Source organism: Saccopteryx bilineata, chromosome 7, assembly GCF_036850765.1.
Source record: "Saccopteryx bilineata isolate mSacBil1 chromosome 7, mSacBil1_pri_phased_curated, whole genome shotgun sequence".
Taxonomy (NCBI): domain Eukaryota; kingdom Metazoa; phylum Chordata; class Mammalia; order Chiroptera; family Emballonuridae; genus Saccopteryx; species Saccopteryx bilineata.
In genome coordinates, this window is record NC_089496.1 from 42,684,236 (window position 1) to 42,700,604 (window position 16,369).

At 54.3% G+C, this 16,369-nt stretch overlaps 1 protein-coding gene and 1 long non-coding RNA gene across 3 annotated transcripts in view; one reads left to right on the top strand and one right to left on the bottom strand.

Moving 5' to 3' along the window:
* The window catches only part of GSDME (gasdermin E), a 48,593-nt gene that overhangs the window by 1,813 nt on the left and 30,411 nt on the right, over positions 1-16,369 (bottom strand). The window contains exons 4-9 of one of the 2 annotated variants that reach the window (XM_066240018.1): positions 13,308-13,479; positions 11,841-11,961; positions 6,966-7,130; positions 5,130-5,257; positions 3,334-3,523; positions 2,205-2,278 (exon numbers count right to left, since the gene is read on the bottom strand). In XM_066240018.1, the coding sequence (XP_066096115.1) occupies positions 2,205-2,278; positions 3,334-3,523; positions 5,130-5,257; positions 6,966-7,130; positions 11,841-11,961; positions 13,308-13,479 (850 nt within the window). The remainder of the gene's footprint in view (positions 1-2,204; positions 2,279-3,333; positions 3,524-5,129; positions 5,258-6,965; positions 7,131-11,840; positions 11,962-13,307; positions 13,480-16,369) is intronic. The other variant, XM_066240019.1, reaches the window with a different exon arrangement.
* On the top strand, positions 2,295-3,474 carry LOC136310943 (uncharacterized). Its single transcript, XR_010726637.1, has 3 exons — positions 2,295-2,533; positions 2,639-2,875; positions 3,341-3,474. It is a non-coding gene; the product is annotated as an uncharacterized lncRNA (long non-coding RNA).

Below are 16,369 nucleotides of genomic sequence, written 5' to 3' on the forward strand. Positions count from 1 at the left end.
TTCTGCTCTCTTGATCACTGCCTACGACCCTTTATTTTTCAACCCTCAGTCACTACAAATTTGCCACTAGATTTAATTTTTAAATAGGTGTTCAGAACCAGTTAAGATTAGAAATGTAGAGAGTAAAACAGAAATGACGCCTATAAAGCATGCATGAGTTTAACTAAACCCGAGGGGATCTGAGGTGTGTGGATGTGTTCTGAGCTGTGGCGATGCGGAGCCTGCCACGGCGGCCGGCACTCATTTAAATTCAAAAGTGCTGGGGTGTCTAGTTTCAAAATCAGCCGTACAGAAAGCTGCATCTTGTAGATGCGCCAAATACAGTTCACACAGTGTAACCGCAGGCTTAAGGTTACCACTTGGCCCAGACGGTAAACTGTCGGTTATGCTTAGAGAGTGGATTAGCCTGCTCTTTGAGCACAAGCACCACGTCCCGCGGCTGCCAGCGGCACGGCGGGCTCCCCGCTCTGAACACCTGCCAGCCCAGGTGCCCGGCGCGCTTCTAGGAATAAAAGGAGATTACTGTCACCCGGGGAGTGGTGGAGTGAATCAGCCCGCTCCTCCGACGACTCCAGCCCACCTGCGCACCGGTGTGGCAGCTGGGTCAGTGTGTCTGACGCCGTTCTCCCGAAAGCCCCTCAGAAAGCCTCCCACGGTCACTCTGGCCTCCAAACAAGATAGGACAGACATGCAGGGAGACTGGTGTTCCCTATTCTAAGTCAGTCAGTCCCCGTAAGAAACACACGATACCCAGACTCCCTCAGGAAGCCGGAACCTCGCTCTCTTAAGAGATGCGGCCCTGTCTAGGGGAGATGACGGGAAGATGCCCAGGAAGGTCCTTAAAGGAAAACCATCTGTCTGTGTGGAGCAGCCACGAAGGCCAACAGCGGACTCTGGGGGGGAGGTTTGGTGCCGAAGTGGAATACCAGCCGCTCTGGGACTGGCGTGTGCCCTAAGGGCTACTTCAGAGCAGAGCAGACTCAGAAGCAACAGAAGATGGAGCCCTGCAGGGGCAGCTCTGCAGGGAAGGGGACCGCTGAGGGCGAGTCCGCCGCAGAGGGGCTCAGTCACCAGGTCCGGGCAGGATTCTCTCCCACACTTCCTGAGCGAAGTGACGACTCTGTAAACGAGTGCTAAGGACCACCTTGGGGAATGCTAACTCTCAGCTGTTGCAGAAACGGAGCCGGGCTACAGAAGCAGAGCTGCCGTGGCGCTCGGCACTGCAGACAAGTAGACAGCAAAACAACTGTTGCCACAACCGGCCGCCGCCAGCGTTTCCCTCAGCTGGCCACGGACACACACACCCGGTCATTTCTGAGCAGCTCAGTGTCTGTGGTCAGAGTACAGGAATGCAGCATTTGCTTTCGGTTGTGAGTGACATGCAGACTGTCCCCTGGAATGACGCCCTGCCACAGCCTCCGTGGGCCTTTCCTGTGCACTCGCCGCTGCTCAGGGTTCCCGGCTGGCCGCCTGACGTCGGCCCAGCATCCCAGGTCTGGGAGCAGAGCGCTGAGCTGTGGGCCTGGCGAGCATGCTGGCCTGGGCCCTCAGTAGCCAGACCTTAAAACCATCCCAGCAGGCGGGCGGGCGCTGCTCCTCCGCCCCGGGCCTGGCTGCGGTATCAGAGGAGGCGCCCCACTAGAAAGCACCATCAGTGGGCTGCCTGGAAGGCAACCACTCCGTTAATGACCCAATTTGTAATTTTAAAAGGAAAAGTTTAAGCTTGTGTCTGGGGGCTAAGCTCATCATTACCGAATTCTTGCTATGACATTTCCTGAGGGCATGGAGCTAATGATAGTCCTGAGAGAATGACATGTGTCTCCCAGCCAGAGCCTTCCTCCCGAGTCCCTGCCAGGTGGATCCGGTACAGAGCTCAGTGAAACCGGGCTGGCCCCGTCCCTGTGATGTGGCACCTGGCCTTGGCCAAAGTTCCCTCCAGACAGTGAGAAAAGTGTAAGGTTTGGAGTCTAAAGAAAAGGTTCGAGTCCCGGCCCTGCTAGCAAGTTTTCCAACAGAGCCCTGCCCTCGGGCCTTAGTCTTCCTGTGAAGTGGGTGAGGGTGTGGGTGGGAAACGGGGTTAATAACAACACCTGTTGGACCTACTGTGAAGGCCTATTGTGGAGGAGCCTGGAAGTGGTAGGCATTCTTCTCCTCATTTACCCCATCCCTGCCCATCCCCAGGTCCCTTCTGGGAGGTCCCTTACCAAGTGACATAGCGGAGGAACAATCTGGAGTTGACAGCAGGTGCCCAGCAGCGCCGCCGCATTGTCAGGCATCGCTGCATAAGACAAACATCAGTCACTGTCAACGGAAACAGAGGCGTCCATGGGAACAGCCAGCCCCGGGCTTGTACCTAATTTATACTCTCGTACTACCCAGGCAGCAAAGGCCTTTTAGAAAATAGAGGTGGGAACAGGTAACCAGCTATGTATGTGTTCACCAAGGCTGCTTCTCGACGCTGAATTTGCCAGTCAGGAAGAACTGGACAGACTCAAGGAAAAGTAGGAAGACCCGGAATTTGGTGACAAAGGAGGTATGTTTAAGTTCTACTCTGTATTTGGGGCGTGACCTTGGTTACACTTCTCTGAGCATGTTCCCTCAATTGACCATAGATTTTTTTTTCTCGCTTTTATCACAGCCGCATAAACTATAGTGACCTGGGCTTAGAAGCAATTAGTCGTTTTTAGGAGGAGAATGCCATGAGGCTTGATAAAGGGATGGCATAACAGACTCCTGAGCCCAGACTGGAACGCCCCCCCCCCCCGGCCCACCCCTAGCCTGAGCAAGGGCTCCGATGGCAGAGGGCCCAGCACAGAGCCGGGTGCTGGGCGCTGCACCAGAAGGACCTGTCAAAGCCCCGGGAAGGGAAACCCAGGTCAGTGTTACTCAAAACGGATGTGAAGTGCCTCCCAGGGTAAAAGAGGTGCAATTCTTAAAGGACCACTCACTCCCTCAGAACAGCCTCGGAGCTGAAAAGGCGAAAAAGGGTCACCTGCTGAATGATCTGGCCCAGGGCCCACTTAGGAAGTCCATCTCCCGGGGTAGTAAGTTTGCAGAGAGGAACAGGAGGAGCAGAAGGACCAGAGCAGTGGAGCTCTGCGGACAGGACAGGCGCTGCGGGTGAGGGGCGAGCCAGCAGCCAGCCCTCCCCGGGAGGGAGGAGAGACCTGCTCTCCAGGAGGGTGGAGGAGCTCCTTTGTGCTGGGCTCCGACCTTTCATGGCCGCTGTGTAGACAGGCTGCCCATGCAGCCGAGAGGGAGGGAGCCATATGGACCCATCTTCCGCAGCAGTTAGCAAAGCAAAGCAACAACGATTCTTCCTTCCTTCCGTACCTGCCAGTGCGCTGACCAAGAAGTAGGCCGTTGACAAGAGCTGCCGGTTGCTGACCTGGGGGCCAGGGCGCCCGTCCTGCACACTGCACCCCACCAGCCGCAGGAAGGCCGAGAGGCTCTGCCTCTGGGGGGCCCTCAGCTCCCCCAGCGTGGCCAGGGAGGGCCGCAGGCCGCTGAGCACGTCGTCACACTGCAGGGGAGGAGAAGAGAGAGGTGGTGAACGTGGAGGCCACCTGGGTGACCCTGGGCCCGCCCCTCCCCGTCTCCCAGGTGAAGCAAGACCCTGCACTCTTCTGTTCTGAAGTGACTGATCCACCAAGTGAGATTTCCTCACACGGGACTGTAAACTGAGCTGGGCCCAGGTACGCTTTGTCACAGCGAGGAGCAGCGTGCAGGGTCTGTCGGGTTGGACCGGGGACCAGGGACAAGGGTCTACAGCAGAGCTGAGGAAGGGAACATAAAGGCGTCGTCCTGTCATAGTTCTCGAGCTTTAAACTCGGCCCTCCAGCCCCAGCCATGCCCCGGTTGGGCCAGCCCCCCCACCCCACCAGCCGGTTCTGTTCCGGTTCTGTTCCGGTTCTGTTCCGTCTCAGCCTCTGCCGCGTTCTCTCGGGAGCCCGCCCACCAGGCCCCTCCCCCCAGGCAGCTGCTGCTCTTTTCATGAGTTGCTGGCCTGACATTTCCCTCTTCGAGGGAGACATCTGAGAAAGGAAAAGTCAGTGGGGGTTTTAAACACCCTGTTCTCCCTGGGGCTCGCCCGCCCGCCCGCCCACAGGCGCTGCCCTGCAGAACACACAGATGTGCAGGGCTGTCGGGCTGCTCCGGCGACCGCCGGCGCCGTCACTGGTCACTAAGCTCTTGGCACAGTCCAGTTTCAAGAGGGAAAAATCATTTGAATGCTCTCCTGGAAGCCGAAAGCATTAAACCAGAAAAAGAGACCCAAAAAAAGACAACAATAGCAAGAATTGGGTTTACAGTTCCCCAGCCTCCTCCAGGGAAGCAGAGCAGAAAGTCCGGGTGAATGGAGGTTAGCAGTGGGTGTGTTCTTCACCTTTTCTACAACTGACAGTTATGGAACTCAGCCTCCCCACAAAACGCTCCTGCTACAGAACAGGAAAATACAGAGGCCTGCTTCTCGGTCTGTTCCAAAAAAAACAGGACAGCTTGTTGGATTCAACCACATAGCCACCTTGTAGTGGGTTGAACAGTGACGCCTCCCCAAATATCTGTCCACCTGGAAATTCAGGATGGGACCTTATTTGTAACAAGAATGTTTGCAAATGTAATTAAGGTAAGGATGTTGGGATGAGACCCTCCTAGGTTGAGGTGGGCCCTAAATCCACTGGTGGGTGTCCATGAAGCAACAGGAAAGGAGAGGACACAGAGGAGAAAGCCATGGAAAGATAGTGTACACTGGAGTGGTGCAGCCACAAGCCAAGGGACGCTAGGAGCCACAGGACCTGTAAGAACCAAGGGGGTTCTCCTCTCCAGCCTTTGGGGGAAGCATGGCCCTATGGCCCTGTTGACACTTTAACTTCAGAGCTATAAGAGAATAAACTTCTGTTGTTTTAAGCCGAGCAGTGTGTGGTCATTTGTTAGAGCAGCCCCAGGGAACGATGCACCTCAGATTCCAGACAGCAGCTGCCTTTCTGCAGTTAGGGAACTGAGGACCTGGGAGTAAGGGAGGAAAAACGCTTTAGGTTCCAGGAAGCTGGGGATGTTTTAAATGCAGCTTCATCCCCAGCTCAAGGCCTTGTCCCAAGAGGTCCTGTGGCTCGAGGCGTCTCTGGTCTTACCACTTGTTCCAGGACCACGAGGAAGTCCTCGTCACACAGGACCGCCTGCAGGACAGCGCTCAGCGCTGTCTGCTGCTGCACCGGCAGCTGCGCCAGGGGCCGGAAGTTCCTCTCCAAGGGCGGAGTCACTGCGGAGCAGAGCAGGCGGGGCTTGTGGCTGCTGTGCGTGTCGGAACAGGGACGGCAGCCCTAGCTGTTTAGAGCTGATTGTCCTCAGTTCTTTCATAGACACTTCCAGCTGCACAGTCAGTCGGAAATAAAGGACATCAAGTTAAATACCACCCTGTGAGTTTTCAATAACCAGTCAAACTACTATAAGAAAGGGAGGGGGGGCAGAGGGCTGCTCATTTCATTCCAGACTTCACTGTCTTTCCTGATGAGTCACTACACATGCAGTCTAATCAATTATTTTCCGGAAAAGTCATTTAGACTCTTTCTGTAGAAGCAAATGATCAAGGCTGTATTCCAAAGCACCTGTCAGTCAGGACTTTTACAATGCTTTGCTTCCGAGCCATGCAGATTCCAAAATAATTCTCTTCCGTCCTTTCTCCCAGTGCATTGTGCCTTTGTATCCTTTAATATTCACTGCGTGCCTTTCAGAGAGGCGGGCACCCTGTTTTATGGCAAACGGCTCCTGCTTGCCCATTCTTCTCCTGTCCGGTTCTTCTGCAGGCCCACCGGCTGGCTGCTCACACCCTCTGCAGTCGAAAGCTTCCAGTAAACTAAGCCCAGTAGGGATTTAAAAGCTTTTACATGTAGGGATGCACACTAATACATAAATGGATACCTCTGCCAATGGCCAGTTCCAGCAAAGGGCTGTAGAGATCCCCACAGAGACGAACAAGTCACATCAGTAACAGACATGTGCCAACACAGCCCTAGACACAGCCAGGTCTCTGCTACCCCAGCCTGGAGACAAGGGCTGCCCTGGTTGGCCTGCGGCCCCCACCCGACTCAGGCGCCCCTGCTCCTGCTCTTAACCCCGAGCTTACTAAATGGCCAACCTTCACAGCTAGGCTTCTAACCCGTGACATCGCCTGTGCATAAGTGGCAGTGAAAAATCGCACCCAATTACCAATCTCGAGGTGGAGGAGGGGCCTCATTAAGACCGGGCCTTCACCACCGTTTCTTCAAACACTCATTCTGCTACAGAAATGAAAGCATCTTCTGGTTTGGGATTGGAAGCCACACTGGTGAGTCCCAATCCTGACTCTCCATGCCAGAGTGTATTCTGAGCGGCCCCTAGCTCTCTGTACTGAGCTTCTAGGATAGCTATTTGTTTCTCCTCTTCCTGGCCCATCTCCTCTTCTGTCCACTTTTTAAAACTAATTGCTGTGGAGGGCAGAAGGGATCTCTGCAGGCAAGTCGCAGGGGCCCCTGCCTCAGTAGACGCAGACTCCACACCACCTACAGCATCGGGTCGTGTGGGTAGCGGGCCTCCCGAGACTTGCAGCGCTGACGGAGCCCTGCTTGTCTGGACTATAACGAAGCAGGTGCAGGACTTGGGTTCTCTCTCCTTGCTGCTGACTAGCTGTTCTTAGTCGTCTGCAAGGCCTCTGTGCTTAAAATGAAAAAGAACGCCAGGCCCCTGACTCATACATTGCTCTTTGTCCAGCCCCTTTCTCAGAGCGTGGCACCCGAGACCCGAGGTTCCGAGAGCCGAGCGAGGTGGACACTGAGTGGACGGGGCCTGGCTCCGAGGCGCCATCTCTCTGCTCTCGACCTGCTCTCTGTGAGGTCACTGGAGTCACGCGCCCCGAAGACACCTCGCCCCTTGTGTATCATGCGCGCTAGCCATCGGCCCGCCATGCCCCGCCCTCGCCCTGCTGGCTATACCTTGTTTTAAAACACTCAGCAGTCCTCCGGAGGCCGACGGCCCCTGCCCGGCATCTGGCATGTCCCCAAAGGCAAACTCTCGAAAGGGCGGGGGGTCCAGGAAGACGGAGTCGCCTCTCCTCTCGTGCTCAAAGCCACCGTGCTTCCCTTGTAGGAGGCGGAATTCTGCGATACAGGAGAGGAGCCCAGGTCAGCGCAGGGTCGCCCGGCTTTTCCCAGCTTGGGCTGGGCAGGGAGACGCAGCCGCCCTGCTCCCTCAACCTGGCTTCCTGCACAAAGTTCGTCCACTTCCTAAAAACAGAGGGAAAACGATGGGTCTTCTTCTGTTATTGCTATTACTATTGACTTTAGAGGAACAGCAGTCTGTTGTTCCCCTTATTTATGCATTCACTGGCTGACTGTTGGAGGGTCCCTGACTGGAGCTCGAACCTGCAACCTCGGTGTATCAGGATGACGCTCCAACCAACTGAGCGACCCAGACAGGGTGGAAATAAATGGTTGTTCTTAACATAAGGCCGTCTGCTGTGTCTGTCCTCTGAACAGGCTGGAAGCAGTCTTTCAAACATCAGAAGTGTTTTCTTAGCCTGACTTGAACATACCAACTCTAAACAGACAAAACTCACCATATATGAATGAAACTGACAATCTGGATTTGATTGATTGATTTGACTGAACTGGTACTATTATAGAGTTATTGACAATTGGTGCATTAGTGGTTATGTTAAATGGTTCTCTTCTCAAAAGAGTCAAATTTTCTTCATAAATAGAATAAGACATAGCAAAAGGATGAAATTATTTCTGCAGTTATATGAATGAACCTCAAACACGTCGAGTGAAAAAGCCAGACACAAAAGGTATTCTACAGGAATCTATGTGAAGGCAAAACTAGTCTTTTTTAAATCCTTACCTTTTAGAGATACTGAACTATTTATGGACAAAACAATAGTATACCTAGAACTGGCTTTGAAACAATTGAGTGGAGGTGGAGGGAGGCGGTGAAAGTATTGATGAAAAATAAATTGCCCTCATTCTTGAAGCATGAAGTACATGGGGGTTCATTATATTATTATTACTACTTTTGAACATGTGTGAAATTTTCCATAACATAAGAAAATTTAAATACTAAAAAGACATGTTTCCTTATGTATACTTTCATATTTGAGAACCCTACTAAGGTATCTAAATTGTAGGTAAAAATGTAGCCACTCCTATGTCCTTGCTAAGCAAGAACAATAAATGAACTCATGAAGTAGGATTCTTCTTGTGCTTCTATAGTAAGTCTTGGAGTTACAAATATTGGACTTATGTACAACTCATCCTTACGAACAGAGAGCCATAAGGGCTATTGTTAATCACTGCAGTTGGACATAGGGAACCTGACAGAGAGTTACTTGATCCCCATGGCAAAGAACTAACCAGTGAAGACCTTATGGAACTAGAGCAGCAGCTGATAGCATTTAGGGAAGAAAACAGGGACCTGGGAACTCTAGAACCGAAAAAATTTTCTACAAGAGTAAGCTGATTTTTTCATCTCATTGAAGCAGGAATGGCAGTTAGAGGAGCAAATCCTGACAGAAAGACTCACTGAAGTTTTACTGCATAGTCACCAAAGGCCTGAGGTGCTACAGGGCCATTGATGATGAGAAAAAGAAAGCTCTGTACAAACCTCCCCTAACGCCAACTTCAAGACACTGACTCCAGCAGCAGAATCAAACCCTGACTCTAACACGGGTCCCACCCTCCCCAACAAGTCTGTCATCTTCTGCATCATCCAAGCTTGTTTAAGGCGGTACTTGAAAATGTTTGTCTAAATACTAAGACAAACATCTAAGTTGCATTTAATAGGTAAATGTACCTGTTCCAACTTACATACAAATTCAACTTAAGAACACACCTCCAGAACCTATCTTGTTCATAACCTGGGACTGCCTGTATTTAATCATTTGTGTATTTTGAGCACAGGCTGCAGAATAAAAATGTCTGAGCCGGCACGTGGGAAGTATGGGTACTGGCACATACTTCCTTTGCTTGTGGGCACTGATGACATTCACAAAAGGTAGAACGGCTGTCAGAGACAAATGAAACAACCCCTCACTGACTCATTCATTGGCCCGCACTCCCCGAGCACCCAAGGCACCCCGCTTGTGCTGCCCTTTGCACCAGCCCCTGAGCTGGATGCTGTGACCCGCCCCTGCCATCAAGTCCCCGCTCCCCGAGGACAGGGACCACGACCGTTCACACAGCCTCAGATCGGAGTTTTAGCGGTCCGTGGCACCGGCACCACCCCTGCCTGGGCACGCGCTCCACCGCATGAAGGCACTGCCCGCTCATTCTTCCGAGCTTCAGGCCGAGCTGGCGGCAGAGATGCAGCAGGGCCTTGACAGTCAGTCGGCGTCCGGGGTGCGGGGCTGGAGTGGGTGCAGGGGTCACCGAGGCCAGAGTGGCAGGTGCAAAGAGAAGGAGCAAAGGGTTCTGGGACAAAGCAGTGTCTAAGCAGTCACAGGCGTGGAGACGAGAGCAGAGTGCTCCTGACTGGGGGGTGCGGGCCCACTAGCTCCCTCGGGAGGTGCTAGAGGTGACAAGGGAGGGGGCTGCACCAGGGCTGGGCCACGTGCACATGGAACACTGCATCTGGGGACAGAGGGAGCCTCGGAAGGGTGTCTGAGCGAGTCAAATGACCAGATTTTTATTTTTAAATAGTCACATTAGCTCCACCTCTAAGACGGGCAGGAAAGACTCAGGGAAGCAGAGAGCCAGTGAAGGGTGTGGTGGGAGAGGGGGTGGGGGCCATTGGTGAGGGAAGGGGGCGTGGCTGAGAGAGCCCCTCATCAAGGGCGCTGTACAGATGCCCCAAGGAGCAGGGAGGGAGTCAGCCCCTCTCTGAGTTTACAGGACAGGCAGGACGCTTGTCAAATGCACGGCCGCCAAGAGCCGGGAGGAGAGAGCCAGCAGGTTTTCCGGGGCCCTCCCGGCCCTGCGGGTCTGTGTTTATGAAGCGAGATCAGAACATCAAAATCCAGCACTGGGTCTCACGGGCTGAGGACCGAGGGCCGGGTGCGCTACACGGGCATGGCTGCAAGCAGTGGGGCAGCCGCAGACCCCGCGGGATGCCCGGGCCAGGTTGCAGGCAGTATGCCAAAGGGGCCTGACCACTCCCCGGGGCACCGCCCTCAGCAGCACAGAGAGTTCAGTTTCAAAGACAGAGGAAGCAAGCCAAGATAAAAGGGTTAAAACTGGAATGCAAACGGGAGAGCCACCCAGGCCAGGCAGGGTCTTTCCAAGTCCATCTGAGAAGATGGCCCCCCGAGGGAAGGACAGCTGCCCAGCGCTGTGGGCAGGGCACCACCTCCTCAGAGACACGGGAGGCTCCCACATCCCACTGCCTGGGGTGGGGGGCACCCTGGCTTGTCCCCCAGCCACCAAAAGGTCCTCGCAGCACTCATGAGCACCCTGGGTGCAGGCCAGGCTTGCAAAAGTGACACCTCGACCGTCACTTCATCTGGACAGAATAACCAGTGTACACATCCGGGCTGGAATGTCACTCGTGCCCGTGGTATCACGGCTTATCATGTACCGATCACACAAACCGTCACCTTAATGCCGTTTGTTCAGAAGACAAATGTCTCTCAAGGAGAAACAATAAAAAAATAAAAATGCCCAAACTTGAAACCAGGGGTCTAAAAGACAATTCTTGGTGTCCTGTTCCACGTGTCCATCCTACCGCTCCAGACCAGCTTCTTAAAACTGACCACCCCCCTACCCGTGTGGCCCTCCCTGAAATGTAGGCAGCTTCGTGCGTGCAACCCGGCATGGCGTCCTAGGCCTCAGCTGTCCCTCCTTAGGGTCCTCACGTGCCCATGAGCCTGCCGACCGTCCCATAAGGACAGTCAGTGTTCTGAGTGTCCCCTAGGGGTGGGGCAACACAGACAAAAGGCCGGCTCCCACAAGACTTCCTCATCCCGAACCTGGTCCTTGTCGCCTGACAGAAACCAGCTGGGGACCTGCAGGGGACAGCCACGGACGTGTGCACAGTCCAGTATGGAACACTTTTTAAAGGTTTTCATTGTGAAAACGTGAAGAAACTGCACAAGAACAGAGTCACAGGATGGAACTCCGCAGCCCCATCGACCAGCTTTGACGCCTGCCCTTCCCCCTCCCCCCACCTGCACCTTCCCCTCCCCCCACACCAGTTTTGAAGCCAACTGCAGACATTCCCATTTCACCTATGAAGATGTCAGCCTCAGGCGCTAAAAAACGGATGACTTTTTATAAACATAACCATAATATTACCATACCTAAAAAGGTAAACAGTAATTTCTGTCACATGTATTCATTCATGTCCCCAATTGGGGGGGGGGGGCATGCACGCCTGAGGTCAGCAGACACAAACTAACCCAAAGCACTTACTCTCTTCAAACGATGCGGTGACCAGGATCGACCAGCTTCAAACACTGGCGATCCGCAGAGCAACGTTCTTGGCTTCATATTGGGGGAGGGGAGATGATGATGATGACGGTATTAATAGCTGGGGTGGAGTACTTAATCAAGGACCACTGTGCCAGGCACTCCGGATGCCTCCCCTGTTCAAACCTTTCCCCTCCCGGCGATGGGTAAGGCTCAGCAAGCTTCACCAGCTGGCCAGAGACCTCGCAGGACAGTGTGGCACTGGGGCTGGGGCCCAGTCTGACTGACCGCAGAGGACACATTCTCAACCCAGTGCCACGCTGGTGAAACCTCACACCACGGGCTCCCAACGCAGCCCGCTTGTCCCCTCATCGGGGGACAGCCCCAGATGCTCAGGACCCTGTGTCGCCATTCCCAAAGCGGTAGAGGAATGTGGCGTGTCCCTCAGTGCAAGCAGGGGGCGGCACTCACCAAACTGACCGTCTAGTTTCACATACAATTCGATGACACCGTAGGCGATGGTGGTGGCCGCCGGGATCTCCAGCACCACGCTGGTGTCCTTGACGACGGTCCCATCCTCCGTGGCCGACACCTGAGGGCGAGAGCACACACTGTGTCCTGTGTGCTCAGACACCCCCTGGGCCCCTCTGCCTCCCCCAGGGCCTCGTGCGAATGCCCACAGGCCCCATGGCAGCAGGAGCCCCCGGCAAGGCAAGGATTTCATCCTCGGCTTCGCGGTAGAGACACATATTTCCAAGTAAATGGCCAACTGGGCACAAAAGCGCGATTCCAGGGTTCGGGATACCATGAACCTAGGTCTGTAAGTAAAGAGGATAGTAAGACTTCGAACTTCCCATTTCCCTCAGAGGGTTACAGAAACTGCGTTGAAGTCCAAATGAAAATCCTAACCGATACCAAAGCCTGTGGGAGAGGTGAGCTGAGAGGACCCCCACGCCGGTCATTCTAGACCCTGTGGCTGGCACCCTGCGCTGCTAAACGCAACCAGAGGCCGCTGGAGGAGGACGCCGGGACGAGAGGGCTGGGCAGGGGGTGCCAGGCACCAGAGCTCCCCTCAAACACCTGCTGCAAGCAGGACGTTCTCCCCCTCGGCCTGGGGGAGGAGAGGAGAATCTATGTGCTGCCCAGACAGCGGAGATCAGAGACGGTTTTAAGCAACTCGACCCTGGTCAGACAGGGTGACAGCCGGCCCCCTGACTCCCAGGCAGGCTCTGGGCCTCTGGTTGGGTCACCGAGGGCAAAATCATTGGCAAGGCCAGCAGAAGCCATCCCCCATAGGGCACGTCCCTCATCACTGTTACCCAGCCTGCCCCCCCACCCCCAACCAGGAGAGCGCAGCTCTGGACCCGAATCTCCACTGCCTTCCACACACAGCTGTCCTGCGTCCTCCAGTGAGGGCCAGAGGACACCCCAAGAAGTAAGTGTCTGAGAATCCCATGTCAGGCCCCATGACAAGCTGCAGGGGAAACAGCTTGGGGCCGACAGCCTTCTTTCCACTGCAGCTTGGTCCTGGCTCAGGGTCAGCTCGGTAGCACTGTCTGTAATATACTCCGGAAGCATCTGTTCCTTCCCTCCCCTAACCCGGTCCACAAAGGCAGCTGTCCCAAAGCTATCATTCTGAGACCCCTGACTCCAAGGGACCCTAGGGGTTAGCCGTGCATTTGGGCCGGCTTGTGCTCGTTTGACCCATTTTCTTTTGAGAATGTCTGACTGAAGCTGGCCTGGCCAGTCTGAGTCCCACTGCCGGAACGGCCGGGCGGCCCAGGAGGGGGCGGTGAGATCCAGCCCTGAAGCTCTCCCCGCATGGGGTCGCAGGGACAAGATGAAAGCCTGGCCTTCTGTCACCTCTGCTCCACAGAGTCCTGGTGAACGAAAACGCCCCCCAACAAGAACTGGCGCCCCACCCCCGGGCGCCCGCACCTGCACCGTCTTGGTCTGGACCCCCACCACGCCGCCACACTTCTCCTCGACCTGGACGTGCTCGGATATCACACACTTCTGCGTCGTCACGATCTTCTGGGTCAGGACGCACAGGACCTCGTGCCGCCTCTCCAGCACCTGCTGCAGCAGCGGGCTTTTCAGATCGATCGTCCTGGAAAAAAGACGTGGCTGTCAGTGGTCTCGTGCCTCGGGGGACGTGGGTCCAGTGGGAATTTTCTCCTCTGCCACAGCCGGTGGCCGAAGAGTGGACAGGTGACAGCCAGCATCTATCTCCTGGTGATGAGAGAAGGGGCAGCTTGTCCAGTGAGGCATGAATCAGACTCTCCCAAGGCCACCGGGGGTGTGGGGGTGCCAGGACTCTGGAGACAGCCTGGGGGGTGGGGGGCTGTCAAATGCAGCGCTGGTCGTCAAGGAGGAAGGAAAGAAACCCAGCGAGTGCAGGGACCGCGGTCCGGCTGCCTTACACATGGGAACTCCATTTTGTCATTTAATCAGAGGCCGAGGGACCACAGACGCCGCAGCGCAGGAGATACAGAGTTGCTGCGTGGGGAGTGCTGGCCAGTCCTTTCTCAGCGAGGAGGGAGGAGCAGGCTTACAGTACGGGCGGCGATGAAGAGCTTGGATGCGAACGGAAAAGAGGCGCCTTGACCCGTCTGTCCCAGAAGGATGTACACCCTCTTACAAAGGGGGTCACCTCGTTTCACAGACGGGGAAACAGGCCAGGGAGGCACGGCCTGCCCAAGGTCGCCCCGCAGACTTGGGGCTCCCACGCATCTACTCTGGGGAATTTCAAGCACAAGCTAACTTTCCACCTGCCGGAGATCATTTCACACTTAGCAGCAAACGATCAAATAACCCCTCTGGGGACTTACTTCAACGCTGAGTCTGTGAAGTGGACAGGAAGAGAACCAGATTCGAGTTGGTCTTGGCGTGGGAACAATGCAGCATTCATCCTGGGCTTCTGAAACGTTCCGGGGTTCAGCACCAGCCCTGACCACACAGGGGGCAGGGTTACCTGCCCCCCCCAGACTCTCCAGGCTTCAGAAAGGATCCCCAGAACTGCAGTGAGTAGCTGGAGAAGTCCTGTCACTGTGTAAAAAGCTGCCAGGAGTGGAAACATGTGTCCATCAACAGATGAGTGGACAGGCAGATGTGGTATACACACAGAACGGTTATTATTCAAACATGAAGGTTCTGATGCGTGCTGCAACACTAACAACCCTGAAGACATCGCGCGGAGTGAAATACGCCCGCAGCACAGGAGCAACGTCGCTCGATTCTGCTTATACGAACGATCTAGACGTACATGAAATGCCCAGGCAAATGCATAGCGGCAGAAGGGGGGAAGGGGGTCTGGGGGGTTCTTGCTAAATGATGTCAGTGTTTCTGTTTGAGGGGCTGAAAACGTTTTAGAAATGGATAGTGGTGTTGGCTGTACACATAGCAGTGTGAATGTACTCACTGCCACTGAATTTATACACTAAAAGACAGTTAAAATGACAAATTTTATGTTGTATATGTTTTATCAATAAAAAAAAGAAAGACATGGAAAACTGTTCCATCTCAGCAGTAATCAAAGAAATGCAAATTGTAACAATGCTTCACACATATTAAATAGGCAATGAAAAAAACTTGACTACAAAAACAAATAAACAAAAAAAACCTAGCCAGGGCCCCATTTCCAGGAAGGAGAGTATAAAAGCAGGGGCCTGGAGCCCGTCCAGCTGGGGTTGGGACCCCGTCCAGCTGGGGTTGGGACCCAGCTGTGCCCCTCCGGTTGGGGGACACTGAGTGAATTACTCTGTGTCTGCACCTGGGTTCACCCCTGGGGTTACAGTGAAGGTAACATGCTTTCCTTGTGGGACCGGAAGGGTTTAGAGGAGCACGATGTTAAATGCCACGCAGACACTAGCTGACTGCAGACACTACTGAGGCCCACAAAACAGCCACGCGATGGGAAGTATGGGCTTTATTATTATTATTATTATACTATCATTGATTTTAGAAAGGAAGGGAGCCCGGCCAGATAGCTTGGTTGGTTAGAGCACTGTCCCAGTATGAAAAGGTTGTGGGTTTGATCGCCTGCCAAGGCACATACAGGAACAGATCGATGTTTCTGTATGTCTCTCTCTCTCTCTCTCCCCCCCCTTCCTTTCTCTAAAATAAAATAAAAAAAATTTTAAGGAAATGAAGGGGGAGAGAGAAGAAAACATCCATTTGTTCCACGTATTTATGCATTCATTGGTTGATTCTTGTGTATGTCCTGACCGGGGATCAAACCCGCAACCTTGGTGTATCGGGGTGACGCTCTCACCAACTGAGCTACCTGGCCAGGGCTGTGGCTATTTAAATGGGTAGAAGGTACTTTAGCATGTCACTCACTTGCTCAGAAACCCACAATGGCTGCATAGCATCTTAACCCCGCCCCCAGGCAGTAAGGCCTCAAGATCTGGCCCCGCCCAAGTCGACCCCACCTTCCGCTTTCCCTCTGTGCCTTAAACATGTCAGGCACATGCCAGACCCAAGGCCTTGGTACCATGTGCCCTTGACCCCATCTCACTGATGATGGTCACCTCCTGGGGAGGCAGGCGTTCCCTGCTCACCCCTGTCACGCTGTCACACCCTCAGGCCCCTTCTCTGGACAGCGTGCTTCCAGCAGACGCTGTTCTAGCTCACCCCTGTGTTTGTTCATCGCCTGTCCCCTCCCTCCAGACTGTCCCCTCCACGGGGACGGGGCAGCGCCCTCTTGGCCACACCTCATTCAGGGCAGTGCGGCTGCACAGACATGACTCAGCACATACTTTTGGAATCAACAGTCACATAAAACAGGTGGGTTTTCCCCTCTTTGTCTCGGTGCCTTAACGAACGTGTGTATGTCTGAATCCGTATGCACCACGTGTGCAAGAGAGAAAACACGGAAGAGGCAGGAACCGGCGGGTTGGCAGTGTGGTTTAAAGAACGGTAGGAAGATAGAAACCTTCCTAAGGGATGGTTCTGGTCCTGAGGCTCAGGCATTGAAGAAGACGGCCAGTGTACCCGGT